At 43.7% G+C, this 23,524-nt stretch overlaps 1 protein-coding gene across 2 annotated transcripts in view; it reads right to left on the bottom strand.

Moving 5' to 3' along the window:
- The window catches only part of GLCCI1 (glucocorticoid induced 1), a 47,233-nt gene that overhangs the window by 2,291 nt on the left and 21,418 nt on the right, over positions 1–23,524 (bottom strand). For both annotated transcript variants that reach the window (XM_074195385.1, XM_074195384.1), the window contains exons 5-6: positions 20,266–20,464; positions 215–335 (exon numbers count right to left, since the gene is read on the bottom strand). In XM_074195385.1, coding sequence (XP_074051486.1) covers positions 215–335; positions 20,266–20,464 — 320 coding nt within the window. The remainder of the gene's footprint in view (positions 1–214; positions 336–20,265; positions 20,465–23,524) is intronic.

Here is a 23,524-nt window from a genome sequence, read left to right as displayed (position 1 = left end):
GGTTATTTCACTTTTCAGAAAAGTGTAAGGTGATTGGGAACCCCACTCCCATTTGGTGGCATGGGATAGAACTGTTTTTCTAAAGATTGGACCTTTCCCAGGCTTCAAATAGTCTGAGAGGAGCAGTCCTTTTCCTGGAGCCCCACACAGGAAGCTCCCCCTCTCCTTAGCCCCTGCAGTTGTTTGGGTTCACAAGAGAGCAGAGGTTACTCACGCCATCTCCTCGAAGACCTTTACTCGCTCACACCCCTCCGGCGGCTCCCGTTTAAACATGTAGCTGTTGTTGGGTTTGGGAGAGGAGGCGTACTTGGGAAGCGGTGAGCTGCTCCCACTGTCTGAAAATTTAAATCAGTTTGTTCCATTACTAATGGTGAGAAGCACCATTACTGGGGATGAACCTGGACTTCCCAATGAGGCCTTTAAATCTGGTTACACACCACTGAGCCTCCCGAGCAACAAGCCTTCTCATTTCCTTATAGAACACATTTCTTCTGAATAAGGGGTTTGAAGTCAAGACCAAATCTGCCCTGCCACAGAAATAGGACGATTTTGTCTCAGTATCTGCCAAAGCTAAATGAACAGAGGCATACATGAGAGTCTCCCAAGCAGTGTTTTCTCGGTTGCTGACCAGTTCTTTTATTCACACCACCACTTTAGTACCTGGAACAGAGCTGTGGCTTTCATTAAAACCCAGGCACCACAACTCGAATGCCCATCTGGGCCTACTAGAACAGAGATCTGTGAGTAGATCCTGCACAGACCCCTTTGCCGGACCCATAGCTCCACATTCTGAATAAACCTGCTATGAAAGGGTCTACTTTTAAATGCTAAAAAGCCTCATCAACTGCCTTTTTTGCTATCAGGGAATGCATCCATCTTAGATGCAGAGATCTATCAATGTCCTTAAAAATGTGGGTGTCCTCAGTGACACATTTAGACAAAAGCCCCAATGGCAACCTCTGTCTCCTCACAAACTGTCTCTGACATCTACTGTGGTCTTCAGAGTCCTGGGCGTCAAGGGAAAGGGTCTATCCACAACCTCAGAAGGCCAAGGAGAATGGGAATAGACTTCTGTCATATAATTAAGCGAAGGCCCAACTCTGCATAGCAAGAAAATCTATTGACTCTGGCTTTCTACCCCTTTCTTGGTCCTCCCTTCATTAACCCCACTCTTCATCTGCACCATGACTTTCTTTTTTTCTTTTTTTTAAGGTTTTTGCAAGGCAAATGGGGTTAAGTGGCTTGCCCAAGGCCACACAGCTAGGTAATTATTAAGTGTCTGAGACCGGATTTGAACCCAGGTACTCCTGACTCCAAGGCTGGTGCTTTATCCACTACCCCACCTAGCCACCCCCTGCACCATGACTTTCATCAATCCCCTGATTCTCTTCCAGGCCATCTCCCCTACACTAGCCACCCTCTCTCTTCTGCCTATTTGGATTCTTTGGTGAGCCCAATGAACCCTACACTGTCCTCCTCATATCAACAATTATGCCCAGCCAAACCCAAGCCCTGGATCATTCTCACAATCCCTCACCTTCACTCGTAAATGTGCACACACTGCTGAAGAAAATCTCACACTTGTTCTGGTAAGGTCCACTCTACAATCTTAAGTGGGTTCTCCCCTCCCCACCCCCTGCCACTAGTCTTAAACTCCCTCTTTCATACTCTACCTCTTCTACTCTCGCCAACAGCTCTTTCCAACCTTCTCATCTCTCCTCAAACCTAATATGGCTAGCCTCCCTCTACTCTCTAAGCTGAAAAACGGTCTCATACTTATAGAAAAACACTGAACCATTCCCCATGAGCTCCCTTTTCTACCCCTTTCCTCATCTCCCATCACTCAGATGCCTTCTGTCTCTCCCTTCACCCCTGTGTCTCATGATGAGATGGCCTGACTCCTGAGCAGTCAACCCCTCTACCTATGCAAGTGATCCTCTTCCACCCTACTTCTTCCAACAGATTGCCATTCTGTTATCCCCATTCTATCATTTTTTTTCTTTTTTTTCAAATGAAAAAGGAAGAGGAGGCGTACTTATTCTTTTTTTTTATAGTTCAGAATTACAAAGGACTCAAAATGTCAAAGCCAAAAAAAAAAAAAAGGCAATATGGCTTGGGGATTTGGGAGTGGAGATCCCTCTCCTCCCCTTGCTTCCCTGCTTCTAATCTAGCTACATTTGCTCTGAGTTGGTTGTGGGTGATGAGTAGAAAGTCACTGAAGACAGAGGGAGTTGGATGGAGGCAGAAGGAATCCTGAGGCCTTTACCTGCCCATCTGGGACACAGGGCTTAGAATCCCCATCTCTTTCTCACCTCTCCTGTGAGAAATATATGTTCTCTGTGTGTGTGTATGGGAGTATTGGGGGATGGTGACCCCAGGGTCAAACTGAGCTTAGTCGTCATCCCCAAATTCAGGGAGGAAATAGCCTATATATCCCAATAAGATGAATCATGGTTGATCACTTATTTTCAATGTGTCCCTCTCTACTGCTTACATCCTACTATCTAGAAACATACCCACGTTTGTCCTCCCCCCATCTTGAAAAAAACTCACTTGATTCTTCCAGTCCCTCACTATATTCCTATTTCTCTTCTGCCTTTTGTGGCTGAACTCCTTGAATAGGATGTCAGCAATCAATGCCTCTAATTTCTCTACTCTCAATCTCTCTTAATCCCTTAAACCATCTTCTGATCTCATCATTCCACCAAAACTGCTCTCTCCAAAATTACCAGTAATCTCTTAATCATCAAATCCAATGACCTGTTCAGTGCTCATTCCCCTTGACCCCTTTGATACCCTCTTCTCTCTAGGGTGATGGAATCCTTAATTCTCCTTTCCACCTCTCTGACTGCTCTTTCTCAGTTTCCTTTGAGGGATCCTTTTCCAGATCATACCCTCTCTAACTATGGGAGTCTCTCAGGGCTATACTACCTTTACTAAGTAAACTCACCAGTCCCCATAGAGTCAATGACCATCTCACTGATGATCTCACATCTCCTTGTCCTGATCCAGTCTCCCTGCTGACCCCCAATCTCACATCTACAATTGTATCTCAGATTTTTCAAACTGGATGTCTAGCAGACATCTTAAATTCTATATGCAACTCAGAAACCCCCCCTCCTACTTTCCTTATTACTGCTTTCTCAGGCTCTCAAATCAGGCACCATTCTAGACTTCAGTCTCTCTCTCATTGCCCATATCCAAGCCTTGGCAAGGTCTATCGATGTCACTCTACAGCATCTCTCCTGAACTTCATGTCTGCAGCATCTCCAGTCTCTCCCCGCTCCAATCCATCCTCCTTTCAAAAAGCCACTAAAGTAATTTTCCTAAGACACAGGTCTGATCGTGTCACATACTTTCCATCTCCCCCCCAGTCTCAATACACTCCTATGGCTCCCTATGGCCTCCAGGAGAAAATACAAAATGCTGTCTGGTATCCAAAGCCCTTCAATAACCCAGCTCCTTTTCAGTCTTCTCACACCTTACTTCCCAGCATGTCCCCTTCCATCCAGTGCCCTTGTTTTCCTTGGCTGTCCACCATTGCTGTGCCTCTTTTCCCTTCTCCTATCCAACTATTGACCTCCCTCGTTTCTTTTTGAGTCCTACAGGAAACTTTCCCCAACTCCTTGAGTCTAGGACCTTCCCACTGTTCATTATTTCCTATTTCTTCTGCATGTAATGTTTTTTGTATACAGTTCTTTGCACACTGGCTCCTTAATTAAGACTGTAACCTCATTGAGGGGAGAAACTTTGAAGGTTTTTTGTATTACCAGTGCTTAATACACCTGGCACATAGTGGATACTTAATAATAAATGTTTATTGGGGCGACAAGAGAGGATGTCTCTTAGGTGCTCTCTCTTAAAACTTATAAGCTAAGGACTCTATATTTTCGAGAGACAGAACCCACAGAGGGACCCAGTGAAGCAGTTCTCCAACTCAAGATAACCTGGAAAAGAGCAGAAAGGCTCTGCTCCCCAGGGTTGGAGGAACGGCATGCGAGAGGGGTGGCCTGCCAGAGCAAAGGAACTTCAGCCTCCCAGAGGCAGCCCCAGGGAGCAGGGAGCCACGGCACAGCGGGGGAGTTTCCTGACCTATACTCCAGGGAGCAATGGGCACAACTTGGGGGATCAGTGCGGGGTGGGATGTCTGCCAGAACGAGCACGTGAAGGCCAGCCCTCAGGGCACACAGTGAGCAGCATGGCTACAGCAGCCCAGATCCAGGAAACAGAAGCAGAAGCCAGTGAGCAGGAGCCCCCAGGGCATGAGCCCATTGAGCTGAGGGAGGGGAGTGAAGAGAGACTGCCAAGGTCTGCCCTCTGTCCCTGGAATAGCACTCTGGGGTTCTGACCAGATTCATATCCTGATTGCAGTCTAGCCCCCCCCCCACCTCAGCCCCGTGGCAGAGGAATACACTTATGGTCATTCACAGACCAGGAGAGAGGACAGAGCCTGACACACTGAGATCCTTGTGGGGGTGTCCCAAAAGCTCAGGAAGCATCCCAAAACCAGACTCAGGATGGAAAATGAGTAAGCAGAGAAAAAAGAGGAACACCATTGAGATATAATTTGCCTGTGATCCCAAGAAGGATCAAAATACTCAATCTGAAGATGAGGAAGTCCAAGCTCCTATATCTAAAGACTCCAAGAAAAACAGAAATTGGGTTCAGGCTATAACAGAGCTCAAAAAAGACTCTGAAAATCAAATGAGGGAGATAGAAGAAAAATTGGGAAAATAAGCGAGAGAGATGTAGGAAAAACATGAAAATGAAGTCAGTAGCTTAGTCAAGTAGATACAAAAAAAATGCTGAAGAAAGTAGCATGCTAAAAACCAGCTTAAGTCAAATGGATAAACCAGTTCAAAAAGTTATTGAGGAGAAGAATGCTTTAAAAAGCAGAATTGGCCAGATGGAAAAAGAAATAAGAAAGTTCTCTGAGGAAAACAAATCCTTCAGACAAACAATAGAATTCAGGGAGATTGCTGATTTTACGAGAAATCAGAACTCAATACTTCAAAACCAAAAGAATGAAAAAATTAGAAGAAAATGTGAAATATCTCATTGAAAAAACAACTGATATGGAAAACAGATTTAGGAAAGATAATTTAAAAATTATTGGAATATCTGAAAGTCATGATCAGGAAAAGAGCCTTGACATCATTTTCAAAGAATTAAAACAGGAAAATTGCCCTGATATCCTAGAAGCAGAGGGCAAAATAGAAATGGAGAGAATCCACCAATCTCCCCAAGAAAGAGATCCAAAAAAAAAAAAAAAACAAACAAACCCAGGAATACTATAACCAAGTTCCAGAACTCCCAAGTCAAAGAGAAAATATTACAAGCAGCCAGAAGGACAAAATTCAAATATCATGGAGCTGCAGTCAAGAGCACACAGAACTACGGCAACTACATTAAAAACTCATAGGGCTTGGAATATAATATTCTAGAAGGCAAAAGAGCTTAGAATGCAACTGAGAATCAACTACCCAGCAAAACTTGAACGTCCTCTTCCAGGGAAAAAGATGGACTTTTAATGAACCAGGGGAATTTCAAATGTTCCTGTTGGAATAGCCAGAGCTGAACAGAAGGTTTGATCTTCAAATACAGGACTCAAGTGAAACAGAGATTGGAAGAGAAGGGGAAAATAGGAGGGACTTAATGATGATGAAATGCATGTATTCCTGCACAGAAAAATGACACCAATAATACTCATATGAACCTTCTCAGTTAATAGAGCAGGTAGAAGGAGCTTTTATAGATGAAGCACAGGAGAAAGCTGAATTTGAAGAAATAATGTATAAAAATGAAGTCAATAGATAAAAGGGAAATGTAATGGGAGAAAGAAAAAGGAGAGGAGGAATAGGCCAAGATATTTCATATAGTAAGATTTTTCTTTATTACAATGAGCTATTGCAAGGATATGAAAGGGGGGAAGGCAAGGGGGGAATGAGGGAATCTATGTTCACATCAGAGGTGGCTAGGAGAGGAAACAGCATATATATTCAATGGGGTATAGGCATCTGGAGTAAGAAGGAGAGAAGGGGGACAGGGGGAAGGGGTGAGGATGTGAGTGATGGAGGAAAGGATGGACCATGGGGGGAGAGTGGTCAGATATAACATTTTCTTTTTTACTTCTTGAAAGGGGCTAGTATTGGATGGCCTATCTGGGACCACAGGGTCAGGTGGATGCTGGGCCTAAGGGGTGGTATGGGGGCTTGGGGCAGGGGCCAGGGATCTGTCTGTTGTGCCACTCAGCTACCCTACAGGAGAATCAGAGTGAAAGGAGAGAGAAAATATTGTACATGGTAGTGGAGAAATACGAAAGGAGGGCGTTGCGATCAGCAATGGCAACGGTGGAAAAAATATGGAAGTAACTTTTGTGATGGACTTATCACAAAGAATGCGATCGACCCGCGACAGAGTTGGTGGTGTTGGAACACAGACTGAAGCTCATTTATTATTATTTTTTGGGGGGTGCAGGGTAAATGGGGCTGGGTGGCCTGCCTGGGGCCACATAGCTGGGTGATCATTGGGTGTCTGAGGCCGGATTTGGACCCGGGCGCTCCTGGCTCAAGGGCCAGTGCTCTCCACCACCCAGCTGCCCCTACTATTATTACTATTTTATTTTATTTTGTGTCTTTTTTCCCCCATTTTTTGTGTTTTGCAGGGCAATGGGGTTGGGGTGGCTTGCATGGGGTCACACAGCTGGGTGATGGTTGGGTGTATGGGGCTGGATTTGGGCTCGGGTGCTCCTGGCTCCAGGGCTGGTGCTCCGTCCACTGAAGCACCTGGCTATACATACAATTATTACTATTATTTTTTTTAATTTTAATTTTTCTCTCCCCCCTTTGCTTTATCTCTTAAGCAGGTCTATATTTTTTGGGGGAGGGGGTATTTTGTTTACTCTTAAACCAGAATATTTTATTAATGTATAAAAAAAATTAGGGGCAACTAGGTGGCATAATGGATAAAGCACCAGCCCTGGAGTCAGGAGTACCTGGGTTCAAATCTGGTCTCAGACACTTAATAATTATCTAGCTGTGTGGCCTTGGGCAAGCCACTTAACCACATTTGCCTTGAAAAAACCTAAAAAGAAATTATTTGTACAAAATGAGAATAAATTAAAAAAAAAAGAAAATAAATGTTTATTGATTGAAAAGAACATATTGGATCAAAAGGACTGTGATGGAAATTATCATCCAGAGAAAGAACTATGGACTTTGAATGCCCAAAATGACTAATATGGAAATATGTTTAACATAGTTATACATAGATTATTCACTGTCAAGGGAATGAGGAAAGGAAGGAACAAGAAAAATATGGAACTCAAAACCCTTCAAAAATGAATGCTGAAAACTTTCTTTGCATATAGCTTGAAAAAAATTAATTTTAAAAAAGAAAATATATTGGAAAATGTCTTTACAAAAAAAGTCAAAAGCTTGTAAGACTTATCATAATCTCTCTCTCCTCTCTCTCTCTCTCTCTCTCTCTCTCTCTGTCTCCCTCTCCTTCTAGGTTCTTTGTTCTTCCCTTTGGCTCTGTCTTTCCCCCCTCCTTCCTCTCTCCTCTGTTCCTCCCAACTCTGTGTCTTCTCTCCATAGAACTGACAAATAATCTTCCTAAAGTACAAGCAGGTCTGAGCATATTGTCCTTGCTCAGGAATCTTCAATACCTCCCAGATAAAATTCAGACCTATTGTATTGGTAGAGAAAATCCTTCACCAGAAGAGATGAACAGTATTAAGTGTGTGGGGGAGTGTCATTGAAGAGGAGATGATTCCAGGAAAGGCAGTAGAGATCCAAGGAATCCAGATTACCTTGGGCAGGTCACTCAACTAGTTTAGGTCTCAGTTTCTCCCTTATACTTCATTTTCTTTCAATTTAAGTGTTTACTATCAGAAACCCTGTGAAGGAGATTCAAAGAAAAGAAAGACTAGGCCCTGCCCCCAAGGAGCTTATATTTTAACCAGAACATACAAGAGGGAAGGTAATTTCTAAAGGAACAGGAAACATCCCTGCAGAAGTTAGGATTTGAGCTTAGCCTTGAAGGAAGTCGAGAGGTTGAAGTGAGGAGGAAGAAGGTGGCAGGCATGAGGGTACTGCCAGAGCAAAGGCAGAGGATCAGGAGATGTGGGAGTGCTAAGTGACACACATGGAGAAGGCAGCATCACTAAGTCAGAATAGTGAGTGCAAAGGGGCCAGGTTGTCAGGGGATTTTTGTATTGATGCTGGAAATAGGAGAATGTCACTGGAATTCATCAATGTGGTCAGATCAATGGTTTAGAAACGCCACTTCTACAGCTGAATTGAGCAGAGCATGACTAGAGGAGGGAAGGTGTCAGGCCAGAAACCCACCAATGGGTTTCTGTAAGGAAAATCCTGCACACAAGGATGGGAAGGGCATGAGGGGAAGACATGTACAAAAGATGAGGATGAATAAACATCACAGGAGAGCAGATGGTTGGACAGAGGGTCAGCAGGAACAGGGCACCCACTGTCCTGATGACAGGGAAAAAGATGGGTTCAAGGGCTCAGGAGAGAAGGCAGTGAGGTCTGGAGGTCAAATCTGGGGGACTCAATACAATTGAAGCCTTTGTAGACAAAGGCTCCTCAGACATGTGTACACACACATATGAATGCAAGCACATGCAGAGATCTATTGTCTGCAAAAAGGGAGCTGATGGCATTCCTCAATATGGGGGACTTTCACAGGAGAAGGAGGACAGAGGATCCAGGAGGAAGGTGTGATGTAGAAAAGGCACCTGGAGTTGGCAAACAGGAGATCATTGGAGACTCTGGAGAGGGCAATCATCTTAAGTGAGACTGCTGGGGGTCCAGATAAGAAGAGCCATTGGAGGCAATGACTGTTGATGGCTTTCTCTAAGAGTTTAGCTTGGGGGGGAAGTAAGGAGTGATGGCTAGTGGGAACTGCTAGATCTAAGGAGGGCTTTTTAGAAGGCTGGGGAGACATGAGCAAGTCTGAAGGCAGCAGGGAAAGAAGGAGCCAGGGGCAGAAAGATTGAAAATGAGAGTACAATGGAAAACAAGGCTGCAATGAGAGTGGTCTTAATAGAGAAAAGGGTCACCTCCTCCAAAGAGGAAAGAATGAAGAGGGAGGTGGCTGGGGGAAATGCCTCAGAGAGATTAGGAAGAGAGAGATCCTGACAATGGCTTCTACTTGTGCTTGTATGGGGTTTTCTTGTGAAATTGAAGTGAAGTCAAAAAGCATTCTGGGAATACCAGAAAAAGGCAGGAAATTACCTGGCTCTCCCAAATTTCTCCCAAATAATTTAAAAAGTGAACTTTAAAGCAAGAGAAATAATTAAAAGCTGGGTAAAGCAAATGTCCAGTTGAAGACTACTTGAGAGGACACTGAGGCTGTAGTCTGGCCTACTGAAGTACAAAAACTTCTGGGAGATACACTAGAGTCAACAAAAAGTAGCTATGTTGTGGCAGCCCCAGCATCAGAATTTTCACCCCAGGGAAGTGCAGGGGTCAGAGGGCTGAACAGGGTAAGATTCAAGGACCCTCCAATGGTGCTGGACACAGGTCCCAGGTGTGCTGATCAGACATAGTCCTGGGTTATAGCTGTGGGTGAGAAGGATCTAGTACACACTGGTGAATGTGATCATGGAGAGGTGGGGCCATGGTTTAGTTCCAGGGTTGAGGTGCTCTACAAAGGTGCCATAGGGAGCAAAAGCATCTGGGGTGACAGCGCTGCTGGTGGTCTTCGCCTTGGCTCAGGGACAAGGAAGAGGACTTGAAGTCAGGGTCCTATTTGGAACTCAGAAAACAACAGGACAATTAACCTAAAGTGAGGGATATTATTTTCCATGCCTTTGGACTAGTGTCTGACTCAACACAGTTAACAGGAAAGAAATAAATCACCAAAAACCGAGTAAGCAAAAAAAGAGAAAACCTGATCATAGACAGCTTACAAGGGGGATATAGAGAAAATCAAAGTTTAAATTCAGGAAAAGACAGTGAAGTTAAAACAGTTCTCTCTCAAAATGGTCACAAACCCCAGAAGAGTTCTTGGAAGAGCTTTAAAAATCAAATAAGGGGGCAGTTAGGTGGCATAGTGGATAAAGCACCGGCCTTGGAGTCAGGAGTACCTGGGTACAAATCCGGTCTCAGACACTTAATAATTCCCTAGGTGTGTGGCCTTGGGCAAGCCACTTAACCCCATTTGCCTTGCAAAAAAAAAAAAAACCCTAAAAAAATCAAATAAGAAAGGTTGAGGTAAAAGAAAGGGCAAAAAATAAGAATAATGCAAGAGATTCAAGAAAATTATGAAAGAAAATCAACCTATTAAAAAAACAAATTCAAAAACTTATGGAAGAAAATGACTCCTTAAAATTAGAATTTAACAAGAAGTGAATGACTTCATAAGATGCCAAGAAATGACAAAACAAAATCAAAATGATAACAACTAGAAGAGAATATTAAACATCTCCTTAGAAAAACAACTGACCTGGAGAACAGATCAAGGAGAGGCAATCTAAGAAATGTTGGATGACCTGAAAGTTATGATTAAAAAAAATAAAGTCTAGACACTCTTCAAGAAATGATTAAGAAAAATTGCCCTGAAGTTTTAGAACAAGGAGAGTAAAATAGAAATAGAAAAAAATTCACTGATCACCACCTGAAAGAGATCTAAAACAAAACTCACAGCAATTCATCATAGCTATGTTCCAAAACTCCCAGATCAAGGAGAACATTTTTGATCAAGTGGGATTGTAAGGATGGCTTAAAATAAGGAAAACTATTATCATAATTGATTATATCAAAAGCAAAAGTTACAAAAATCTATGGTTATATTAATAGATGAGAAAAAGTTTTTGACAGAATCTTCCTATTAAAAACTTTGAAAGTACAAGTGTGAATAGATTTTTTCTTAAAACAATAATAAGGATCTACCTAAAATCATTAATAAGCATAATTTGTTTTGGGGATAAGTTAGAAATTTTCCCAATTAAGATCAGAAGTTGAAACAAGGATGCTATATGCCAATATATTTAACATTGTGTTAAAAATGCTAGCAATAACACATTTTTTAACCTAAATCAAGTAACTTTCTTTCTCAATGGGGGAAGTAGGATGGGGGTAGGGAGAAAATTTGGAGCTCTGTTTTGGAAATAAATGTTGAAAATTAAGCTTTTGCATGTATCTGGGGAAACAAATTTTTTAAAAATACACAAAAATTAAAAATAAAAATGCTAGCAATAACAATAAGAAAAGAGGAGATTGAAGAAATCAGAATAGGCAATGGGAAAATAAAACTATCTCTTTTTTGCAGGAAAGATGATATACTTAGAAAATCCTAGCAATTCAACCAAAAAGTTAATAGAAACAATAATCTTACCAAAGTAGTATGGCATAAATAATACACTGCCATAAATCATTAGCATTTATATATCACCAACAAAACCCTGAAAAAAAGAGACTAAAGGATACTCCATTTAAAATAACTAGTCATTTAGATAAAATACTGAGGATCATACCTACCAAGGCAAATCCAGTAACTATATGAACATGATTATATAAAACACTTTATACCAATAAATTTAAATTTAAATAATTGGAAAAATATTAATCGTTCATGGGTGGGCAGTCAACAAAAGAAATAACAATTCTATCTAAATTTACTTATTCAATGCCATCCCAATTAAATTACAAAACAATTATTTTTTTGAGCTAGAAAAAATAATAAAATTAATTTGAAAAACAAAAGATCAAAAATATTAATGGCATTAATGAAAAAAATGTAAAGGAAGGAGGTTTAACAGTACCAAATCTTAAACTATTTTATAAAGTAACAATTATCAAAACTATCTGATAGCAGGAAATTATTATAGTAATTTGCTGTTTGATAAACCCAGAGTCCAGCTTCTGGGATAAAAATTAGAAGTTAGTATGGCAAAAACTTGGATTAGACCAACACCTCACATCCTATACCAAGATAAGATCAAAATGGGTACAGGACTTAAGACATAAAAACCAATATTATAAGCAAACTAGGAGATCAAGAAATAGTTTACCTGTCAGATCTATGGAAAGGGAAGCAGTTTATGACCAAGGAAGAGATGGAGAACATCATTAAAAACAAACTTGATAATTTTGATTACATTAAATTAAAAAGCTTTTGCAAACAAAACCACTGTAACTAAGACCAAAAGAAATGCAGTAGGTGGCTTCCCCATGAAGTTCCCCAGGTGTGTCACCATCCTTGGGATCCTGCTGATCCCCTGGAAGGGGCAGGGCCCTGATTCCCCCTCTCCTCCCAGGTCTCCTGCTCTTCTCTACATGACATCATAAACTACTTTGCCACCAAGACCAAGGGGGCCCTGGTGCCTTTCTACCCAGACAAGGACTTTGAAAAGGTCTTAGGAGAAGCTAAACAGACCCAGAAGCTACCTGGCCCAGTCAAACCCCTGATTGCCTGCACCCCCACCACCTGCACCTACTCAATATGAGAACTACATTATCCCCATCAGTGATGAACCCACAAGTCAATATGTGAATGAAGATGGTGAGAGGTCCCTGGATAAAGGTGGGGGCGAAGGAAAGGGTGACAACTGGGGAAGCCTCAGCTAATTACAGACCTCTCCTTCCATACAATGATTCTGGCCATCCACCTTGCCCTCCCATAGAAATGGCCCAGTTCTGCCGCCTGAAGGCTCTTGCACTACTCACACATCTACTGCCTGGCCCTAAACCCAGGAAACAAGAGAAGTCATTGCCCAAAGTGCCACCTGTGCCCAACAAGACCAAGACAGAATTCAAATCAAAGGCCTCATTGGCCCCAAGAAAGTTGCCCCAGGATCTTTTGGGATGTCAATTTCCACAGTTAATACTGAGGAACTGGAAAGGAAGCTGCAGCTGAGGAGAGCCAACCTAGAGAAGTGACACTGACCAGATATGTGGACAAGGTCTTATTATCAGTGGGACTCCCCTTTTGGACCCTGACCCCAAGGGATGCTCTGTGTGAAGTCTCTTCCTCTTTTTATTCCCTTAAATTTTAGCCCTTTAATAGGTGGGGCATCTTGAGCCTCACATCCTTTAGGGACACTTTAGCACTGCAACTTGGATATTAAACTAAAGGAACATGATGGTCAAAAATAAAAAAAAGAAATGGAGTAAATTGGGAAACAATTTTTACAACTTGTATTCCTGCAAAGGACTCACTTCTAAAACATAGAAAATTGTGTCAAATTTATTAAAAAAAAAAAGCCATTCCCCAATTGACAAATGATCAAAGGATATGCAGAGGCAATTTACAGATGAGGAAATCAAAGTGATCCATAGTCATATGAAAAATTGCTCTAAACCACTAATTATTAGAGAAATGGAAATTAAAACACCTCACACCTCTCGGACTGGCCAATATGACCAAAAAGGACAATCAATGATCAATGTTGGAAGGGATGTGGAAAATCTGGGACACTAATGCATTGTTGGTAGAGCTGTGATGTGAACTCATTCAACTTTTCTGGACAGCAATCTGGAATTACACCAAAGGACAATAAAATGTGCAGACCCTTTGATCCAGCAATACCACTACTGGGCCTATACCCTGAAGAGATCATGAAAAAGAATAAAAAACATCACTTGTACAAAAATATTCATAGCAGCTCTGTTGGTGGTGAAGGGATGGGAATTCAGGGAAGCCTGGGAGGATATGCATGAACTGATGCTGAGTGAGAGGAACAGAACCAGAAGTACATTGTACACCCCAACAGCAACATGGGGGCAATGATCAAACTCAATGGACTTGCTCATTCCATCAGTGCAACAATCAGGGACAACTTTAGGGGATCTGCAGTGGAGAATACCATCTGTATCCAAAGAAAGAATTGTAGAGTTTAAACAAAGACCAAGGACTATTAGCAAAATTACATAATTTTAAAAAAATTAAAGTTATCTCTTATATTTTATTTTTCCTTAATGATATGATTTCACTCTCAAGCATTCAATTTTGATCAATGTATAGCATGGACAATGCAAAGATAATCAGATTGCCTTCTGTGGGGGGAGGGAAGTGAGACTGGGGGAAGTATTGCAAAATTCAAAAAACAATAAAAAAATGAACACCAAAAAAAATCTGGTATTGGTTAAGAAACAGAAAGTTGAATCAGTGGAATGGAGTAGAAATACAATTCATAGTAATAAATGATTATAGTAAACATGTGCCTGACAAATGTAAAGATTTAAGCTTGTGGCATAAGAATTCACTATTTGGTAAAAATTGTTGCGGAAACTAGAAAGAAGTTTGACAGAAACTGAGTATAGACTAGTATCTTACACTATTTATCAAGATAAAGTCAACATGGATGCATGACCTAGATATCCTATATATAAATATATAGATATACTAAGAAAACTATAAGAACATGGAACAGATTACCTATCACACTTATGGATAGAGGAAGAATTTATGAATAAACGAGAGATAGAATGGTGAGATGGAAAATGGAAAATTTTGACTACCTTAAATTAAAAAAGGTTTTATACCTTTAAAATAATAAATAAAAACCCAATGTTAATAAATAAAGCCAATGTAGCTAAGATTAGAAGGAAAGAAGAAACCTGGAGGGGAAATTTTTATAGACAGTTTTTCAGATAAAGGTCTCATCTCAAATCTATGGAGAACTTTGTCAAATTTCTAAGGAGTCATTCTCCAACAATAAATGGTCAAAGAATATGAACAGAAAACTTTTTCAATGAAGGCATTAAAACTATATATTGTTATATGAAAAAATGCTCCAAGTCATTAGTGATTAGAGAAATACAAACTAAAACAATTTTGTGATATTATCTTATACCTATCAGATTGTCAAAAAAAAGGAGAAAAATGTCAAATGTTGGCAGGAACGTGGTAATTTTCAAAATTGATACACTAATACACCATTGGTGAAACTGTAAAATGATCTAGCCAGTCTCGAAAGCAATTCAAAAAAAATGTCCAAAGTGGTATAAAACTGGGTACACCCTTTGACTCAGCAATGCCACTGTTAAGTCTGTTTCCCAAGGTGATCAGGAAAAATGGAAAGAACCTTTATGTTCCAAAATATTTATAGCAACTTTCTTTGTGGTGGTCGTGAATTGGAAATTGAAGACATGTCCGTTAATTGAGAAATGGTTGAACAAGTTGTAGAATATGACTGTGCTTTATCAAATGAGGAGCAGGTTGATTTGAGAAAATCATGTAAAGACAAGAACTAAGAGAATGTTGTATGCAGTAGCAGCAATATTGCTTGAAGAATAACTGAAGAACTAAGTTATTCTATGTATTATAAATATTCCAATCAGCTACAAAAGACCTATGAAGAAAGATACTATCCACCTCTAGAGAAAAGAAAGATAAATAGAAGGATGCATGATACGGTTCTACATATAGATATGTCTAGCTATATGTCTATGTCCATATCTACGTCAAATGGTAGCTTTCTCTAGTGCAAGGTCAGAGAGAGGAAGGGAGACAATTCAGAAAAATCAATTAAATTTTAATAAAAAAGAAACTGAAATCATCACCTGAGAATGTAGGAAAAGGGAATGAGTGATGCGGGAGGCTTGAGAGAGTGACAAACTTGTGGAAGTACTACCATGGAGAGTGGGAGATATGAAAGGATCATCTCACAGCAATTATGAGCTGACTGAGATAAGAGAATACAACTGGAGTAGGCCTAATCTGCAATTTTCTAAGTTCTTCCAGTGGCATACAACATAACAAGAACAGGAGCAAAGAAAGTTGAGGTGGGAAGGAAGCCAGAGGTTTGGCCAGCTTTATTTAGCAAGAGGACAAGGCGGTAAGGAATTCCAGCAGATGAACTGGTTTACCAAAGGGAAGGAGAAGGACAGCCCCCCCCCCCCCACCAGTGAACTGGAAGAGGAAGTGGGAAAGCCCTAAAGAAAACAAGGATGGGAAAAGAAGCTGCCTCAACCCCAGGTCTACTTAGGGCATACTTAGACAACACAATTTGGGGGTCAATCATGAAAGAGGCAACAGAGTGAGGGACTAGTAGGACTCCTGTCCAAAAAGAATCAAGAGCCACTCATCATGGGCACTTTCTTATCCCTGCCGACTGTTTACAAGAAGGAACTACAATGATGAGAAAGGCCTCCTGGACAAAAATACAAGTTGGAAGGGGGGGGCTTCACCAGCCTTGCGTGGGAGACACCCCAACCTTGACACAGCTGACTCTAAGGACACACACCGCAGGCCATACTTGGCACATTGTCTGGCTCTTTAAAAGCACTTAGGAGGGTGATGCCTGGTCTTTCTAATCCTGACTGTGAAGCTGGGGAGTGGAGTGAAGGCTTCTCAGAACCACAAATTTAAATCCTCAAAATAAAATAGAGGCCTACAAAAGAAACCAACCAGATTGAACTCCAGCATTTCAATTATTCAGCAAAAGCCTTCACTGATCCCTCCTGCCAGGTTAACATCATCCAAGATTTCATGCAGACCCAAGAGACACAATTGTAGTTGGTAAGTCACTTCCATCACAGGGTTCCAAAGGAAGGAGGGATTTCCTGTTGCTGCATCAGTCTGCAGATGACACTGCCGAGGATGGCCACCATCCTTAGGACACCCTGGAGCTGTGGAAGCCTGGCCTGAGAAGAAGCCGATGGTCTGGAGGGATGACCCCAAGAGCAAGGACCAAAATGGGAGGCACAGGACTGGTTTGTTTTAAACCCTTGGTAGCTGTCAGAATGATGTCTAATGTCTTTCATTTTATTTCACAAATCTAAAAGCATGATTCTGACAAAGTGATCTATGATACTGAAGATTAAGAACCCCAGGGTCTTAGGGAATTTCTGGATTTGGGGGTTCCTGAACCTAGTAAGCAACTTGTTTATTTGGAGAACCACCAGCAAATTCCTTCTGAAGTTCCTTCCCAGTGCCTCAGGTCAAAGAGGATTGTCTCTCCCTTGAGCACTAAAGGTCTGCTGCATCCTTCAAAAGGCCTCACTAAACTGCCAACCATCTACACTTTCTGCTTCCACTTTCAAAGTTACTGTGAGCTCTCAACCACCAAGCCCTGGGGTCTTTCTGTCACCTTCAGTCCACTGTGGGTGTTTGCTGGCCACCTCTCATGGTTATTCCATAGTCCTGGTTTCTGTGGGTTCTCCTACTTCTCTGGTTGGCTCCTAGCATTGGATGCCCCAAAGCTCTGCCTGGGGTCCTCTTTCTCCCCTCTCTAGACATTCATTCACTAAGTCTCCAGCTCTAAAGAAGTCAACCCTTGGAATCTCTTTGAAGCTCCCAACCCACCCCAGTTACAATGCCCAAGCAGCCCCTCCAAAACCTAACTCATCATTTTTCTCTCCTTGTTCCTCTCCCTGTCACACTCAGAATTCTTTCAACCCCCCCCCACTTTGGTGTTCTCCCCAGTCACCTCCCATTGGATGGGGGACCAGTCTTATAGACTCTCCACTTACATAGCTGCCCTCCCTTAGTATTGGTCTTGGGAGTACTCCCCCCACCCCAACTGGGCTCTCCTCTCTCCAACCCATCAGCTCCCTAAAGGGCTTTACACACGTATTATTTCATACAATAATCCAGTGGGGAATATGAAGAAATGAGGTAGCTCCCCTGTGCAAGGCAGGATTGGAACTCAGGGCTCCCTGTCTCTGGTCTCTCTATTGCCTTTGGCACCTATCATCGACTCTGGCTTTTAAATTCTTGACAGTTGGGCCTCCATCTCTCCTTCCAAACTTGTTCCACTCTTTCTCCTTCCCCGTAGCCCCAAGTCTCGCCAGGCTGACCTCATTGTCCCTTAGACGAAAGAGGAGCTAGTGAGCACAATAATCATCATAAGAGCATGCGCTATGGAGCACCAACTATGAGATAAACCCAGATTAAGCAAGAGCCCAAGATGATCCCCTCCAGCATAGGTCTGAGGGCAGGGCAGCCCTGCCTCTAGTCTCTTCTCCTAGCAATCACCAAAGAGGAAGCACAGGAGGGGTCAGGTGAGATGGTGGAATGCTCCAGAGTGAGAGGGACTTGGGAGGAATCTTGCCTCTCTCATTCCTTTGGTCCAAGTCACTCCTGGTCTCACCTGTAAGACGAGGGGTTGGACAAGGTGGCTCCTCAACCCACAACTCTCAGAGCAGCTCAGTGACCATCAGCAAGTCCACCACTCCTGATCTCAGCTTTCCCAGCAGGCATCCATTCAGAGGAAAGGACCTTCCCTCTTTGAACTTCCTATCTCTTGTTTACTATCCAGAAGACCATGTTAGCTGCCTCTTCACCCTTCTGAAGGGCAGTCATGGTAAAGGACATCCCAGGGAGGCCACCCACCACTGGAGGTCAAGAAAAACTCCCTAGCAAAGAGAGGTGAGGGCTCTCAGGAGGCCAGGGCTCCTGCCTTGGAGGAGGGCTTCCAGCGTAGGCCACCGTGTCACAAAAAGCATTCCTCCTCAGGGAAGGGTTAGACAAAGTGGGCCGCCAAAGTTCCTTCCAAATCTGAGGGAAACAAGCCAAAAGAGAGGACCCCATGGGTGTCCAACCCACCAGGATTTAGCAGAGTTCCCCAATTTCCACTGTCAACAACAAGTGCCCTCTTGGTGGCTGGGAGGAATGGTGTGCCATGATAAAGGCCCCCTATCTCTCTCCCCATCAATGCTGGGGTGTGTGTGTATATGGGTATGCAGTGGGAGGTTTGACCATGAGCCAAATACCAGAGTGCCAGACTAGGAAAATGCCAGGGTTGTTCTGTTAGCCAATCACCCACAGGGTGTCTCTATCATCAACCCAGCTCTGGGGAAGAGGAGAGGAGAGTTCTCTTTCCACCTTTGGGGGTCAGCACAGTCGGCTTCTGCCCTTGAAGCTGGAAAGTTTTTTTTTTAAGTTTTTTTGCAAGGCAACAGGGTTAAGTGACTTGCCCAAGGTCACACAGCTAGGTAGTGTTTGGGGCTGCATTTGAACTCAGGTGCTCCCAAGTCCAGGGCCAGTGCTCTATCCACTGTGCCACCTAGCTGCCCCAAAGCTGGAAAGTTTGCAGACCAATAACACCAAGTATTCATGGATCCCAGGGAAAGCCCCAAGAAAGCGAAAGCTGCCACAACCCGATGGCTGACAAGTGGACGCCCTCCTCCCCAACAGGGGTCATTTCCTCTGATTTCATTTTCCTTCCCCAGGCTGTGTAATGATAAAAACAGCACAACAGCACGAAGGGCTGTGGCCTTTTGACGCGATTTGAAGCAGAAGTTTAAAAAAATGGAAACTTCACAATAAAAAGATAAGCTTAAAATACTGAATCTTCATCATTATAAACTCAGTTGCTTTGAAAACAAAACAAAAATGACCTCCCCATCATCTAAGCTTCCCCCATGGCCCTGAAGAACATCAGAAAATGTCCAAGCAGAAACGTGGCAGACCTTTGGTCAGGATTCTATCAGAACAGCTCATAAGGAGCCCATGGAATACATCTTGGTTGGTCAAGAGCAGCCTCTGGAAGAGTGGCTGGGAAATAGCAACTTGGCAAGTAGAGGACGACAAGAGGAAGAAGGGAGAGAGGTCAGATAGTGGCACCTGAGAGCCTGGAGGATGTAGTTTCAGGGAGCCACAACACCACAGCCTGCTGCCCACCACAGAGCCTCCAAGGGCCACAATCCAGGAAGGCAGCTCCCAAGTGGGATAGAGAGAAGACTGGCTCAGACCCTGCCTCAGTTCCTCCTGAACTCCCTCAGTCAATCTGGAGCCTCCAAGGAGATAACTGATGCTGCTACACAATACTCACCCCTTGGTGCCATTATGGTGAATCTCCCATTCATCTTTGACTAATAATAGTCAGTGCCAGTGCCAGGCTGCCAGGACTGACACCTGGTGCTTGAAGGGTTAGGGGAGTTAGGTGGTGTGGAGGAGGGCTGGGGGGGAAGTGTGATTACAATTATTATGCCAGTGAAAGAGCTTTGAAAACCTTACCTGGAATGACTGAGGACCGATTCCCCTGCTGTTTTCAGTTTTCGTATTTCTAGTTATTGGACATTTAGAAAAGTTGGCCTGGAAAGACTCAAGTGGATTTCCTGTCTGTTTTCTGACTTAGTAATGTACTGTGAAACAGGACAAAATGTAAAATCCCCTAGGCCGGCGATGGTTGTGTGACCTTTGGCCAACATGGCCTTCCTTCCAGGCAGTTGAGGCTCCTCACCACAGGCATTCACCACCAGAAAGGCTAACAAAGCTCACAGGAGCCCCCAGCACCCCCTCTCCTCTCCCCAGAGAGCAGGCTGAAGTGAGGCAACAGCCCAGACCCCTCACCTTTATCACGGTCATAGAGCAAGTCTTCAGTGGAGCACGGGCTGCCGTCCTGAGACACGCAGGGCGAGTGGCTGCTACTGCAGCTGCTGCTACGCTCTGGCACCGAGGGCGTCTGTGTGTCTATACTGCGAGTGCCGCTGCTGCTACTGCGGTGCTGGGCAGGCAGTGGGGCGCGGCGGCCATCAGGAACATCCAGGGGCTGGAACACAAACAGCATCCCGAGAGGTCATGCCCATGGCCCATCTGGTGACCTTGTGTGGATTCTAGGGATTCCAGGCCCACAGCATCAGCTCCTCTCATATCTGGCACATTCAAGGAGCTGGTCACTCTGTCCACTGACCCCCAGAAGCACCACCAAATACTTAAGGCCTCCAGTTGACCAACAGAACATATCCTCTCCATCACCAGCATACATGTTGGGCTCTTGTCCTCTCTTCTCCATTCCCATGGCATTCCTCAAGGCAAGGCCTGGTGCCATGGCCTTATCCACTCTTCCCTTGCCACTCCACACCCAATCTCACCTTGAGTTTTACATTGCCACGGGTGTTCTCCTGACATCAATGAACAAAAAAAGACAGCCAACAAATCTCAGAGACATTCTCTAAGTCAGGTATCTTAGCTGGAATCCTCATCTGATTTTTGGTGTGGTTTACAGAGTAATTATTTAAAATACTCTTAAACAAGGGGGTGCATATCAACAGAGGCACCACCAATCCTGGGCTGGTACCTGGCCACTCCCTAACTCATCTGTCATCATGTCACCCTGAGAGAGGGCTCCCCATGAGCAGGGCCTTCCTTCTGCCCTTCCTTCAGCCCCAAGGCTTAGTTAGCATGGTGCCTGGCCCATGGTTGGTTCTGATCTAACCTGGTGATAACATTTCCACCACCCCCATTTGCTAGATCTCAACAAGCCTTGGTGCCATACAGATGTACAGATTCCACTTTGCATATGTTCACCTGTCTATGCACTCCTAGGAGAGTGCCACCCTTGAGGACATGGGTATTTCCCATGCCTGGCTCCTGGCAGAAAGGAAGCATGTCCTAATGCTGGATGAATCCACCTGGACATCCCACTTCTAAGCCCTAGTCACTGGTCCTCTCACCTCTCTTCTGCCCCTCCTTTCAGTGGAGCCAGTTCCAAACTCTCCAAAATCTCCAAAGGGCAGAGGATAGAAAGGCAGAAAAGGCAGAACTCAAGTTTTTTAATTCTATGTCTGGACATCAACAAAAACAAACAGGAAGGTCAGGGAAAGTCAAGGACACTCAAGCTGGGGAGTATCAGCCTCAGCCCCCAAGAAGGACCAGACCACCAGGTCAAAAAGAAACCAGAGACACCCTTCTCCCACCGGCCTTTGAGAAGGACAGAACAAAATGGTGCATGGCAAGCTGATGCCCAGGATGTGCAAGGAGACAGCTAAGGCAGCACGGAGCTGCAACAGGGGAAGTAAGGACCCAAGTTCTGCAGAGGAACTAGCGGGCAGCCCAACTGGAAAAAGGTAAACCATTCCAGTTTTAAAAAGGGGGTGGAAAAAATTTTTTTAAAAAAAGGGGATGGGTGGGGCCAGGAGGGAGCTTAACTCAGCATCCTGTCAAATTTCTAGAACATAGTCCAATTAACCAATAAACATTTATTAAGAGTCTATGAGGTGCCCAACACTATATAAAATGTTGGGGTTACAAAAAAAAAGGGAAAAGACAGACCCTGGCCTCAAGAAGCTTACTATCTAATGGGGGAGGTCACATGTAAACAAATATATCCAAAGAAAACTATAAAGATGATAAAGTAGGAAATAATTAAAAAAGAGAAGACACCAGAATGAAGAGGGACTGGGGAAGACTCCTTGTAGGAGTTGGGATTTTAGGTGAGACCTAAAGGAAGTCAGGGAGGTCAGTAGTTGGAGCTGGAGAGAGAGAGAGAATCCCAAGCCTGGAGGATGACCAGAGAGAAAGCCCAGAGCCCAGCGATGAAGGGCTGAGGCCAGGTCCCTGCATGAAAGGGGATGTGGTGGGGAGTGAGTGGGGAAGACTAGTGAGGCTTCTGTGTTGGACCTTGGAGGCCACCGGGAGCACAGGATAAAGGAGTGACACATTCAAACCTGGACTTTAGGAAGATCCTTTGGTGGATGAATAGGAGGATGGACTGGAGTGAGGAGAGGCCTGAAGCAGGCAGACCCCTTGCAGCTCCTGTAGTGGTCCACGGTGAGAGATGAGGGCCAGTGCCAGGATAGGGACATAATCAGAGGAGAGAAGAGGGCTTATTCAAGGGACACTGAAGTGAAGTCAACAGGCCTTGATAACAGACTGGATGACGGGGGCAGGGAGGTTGGCGGAAGGGAGAGAGAGCTTCAGGAGGATTCTAAGGTGGGGAAGATGGGGATGCCTTCAATAGTATTAGAAAAGGGAAAGGATAAGAGGTTTTAGGGCAGGGGTGGGGGGCCTTTTTCTGCCAAGGCCATTTGGATATTTATAATATCATTCATAGGTCTTAATTCACGCCCTAAAAATCTTCTAGATTTTCAAAGTCCTGCCTGCGGTTGCCAAAGCAGCACCAGACCAAATGATCCATCCTGTGGGCCAGAGACTAAGCTGTTTTTGACTCAATGTCCAGAGATACATCTCAGAGGCAGTTGGAGACTTGAGACTAGAGGCTGGCAGGGAGCCTGGGGCAGAAAAGGGAGATGTGAAAATCATCAGGTGACCAGATGAAGATAGTACAGAAAAAGAGAAGAGGGCCTAGGACATGATGTGATGGGGAGGAGCAGCCAAGGAGACAGAGGAGTGGCAGAGAAGTGAGAAAAGAACCAGAAGGAGGTGGGACGTCCATAAACCCAGAGGCTTCAGAGAAGTCAAGGAGAGTGAGAATTGAGAAAAGGTCAATGGATTTGGCCTCCAAGTGTTAATCCTGGGTCCCTATGTGATAAATGAGTTACAGCGTGCCCCTCTGTAGCTGATCAGACCAATACAAGCTCAGAACATTCTAATACAGGTTGGGCACAAATAGGTCATGGGAATACCTGGCATGGGGTCTCTACACTTGACATCTCACCCTGATTGTAGACACCCTTCTTGAGGAATTAACTATAAAGAGCAGATGAGAAATAAGAATCAAGTGAGGCTTTTTCAGGATAGGGAGATATGACAGATTGAAAATAAGCACAGGAATGACAGAAGGGCAAACTTTTGGAGAAGATGGGACAGAAGGGGATCCCTTGGGAAGGTATAGGGGTTGGCCTTGGTAAGGAAGAAGACAAAGTGACTC

This window comes from Macrotis lagotis, chromosome 7 (assembly GCF_037893015.1).
Source record: "Macrotis lagotis isolate mMagLag1 chromosome 7, bilby.v1.9.chrom.fasta, whole genome shotgun sequence".
Taxonomy (NCBI): domain Eukaryota; kingdom Metazoa; phylum Chordata; class Mammalia; order Peramelemorphia; family Peramelidae; genus Macrotis; species Macrotis lagotis.
Note: the sequence above shows the minus strand (reverse complement) of the source record. Positions and strands in the feature narration are given on the sequence as shown.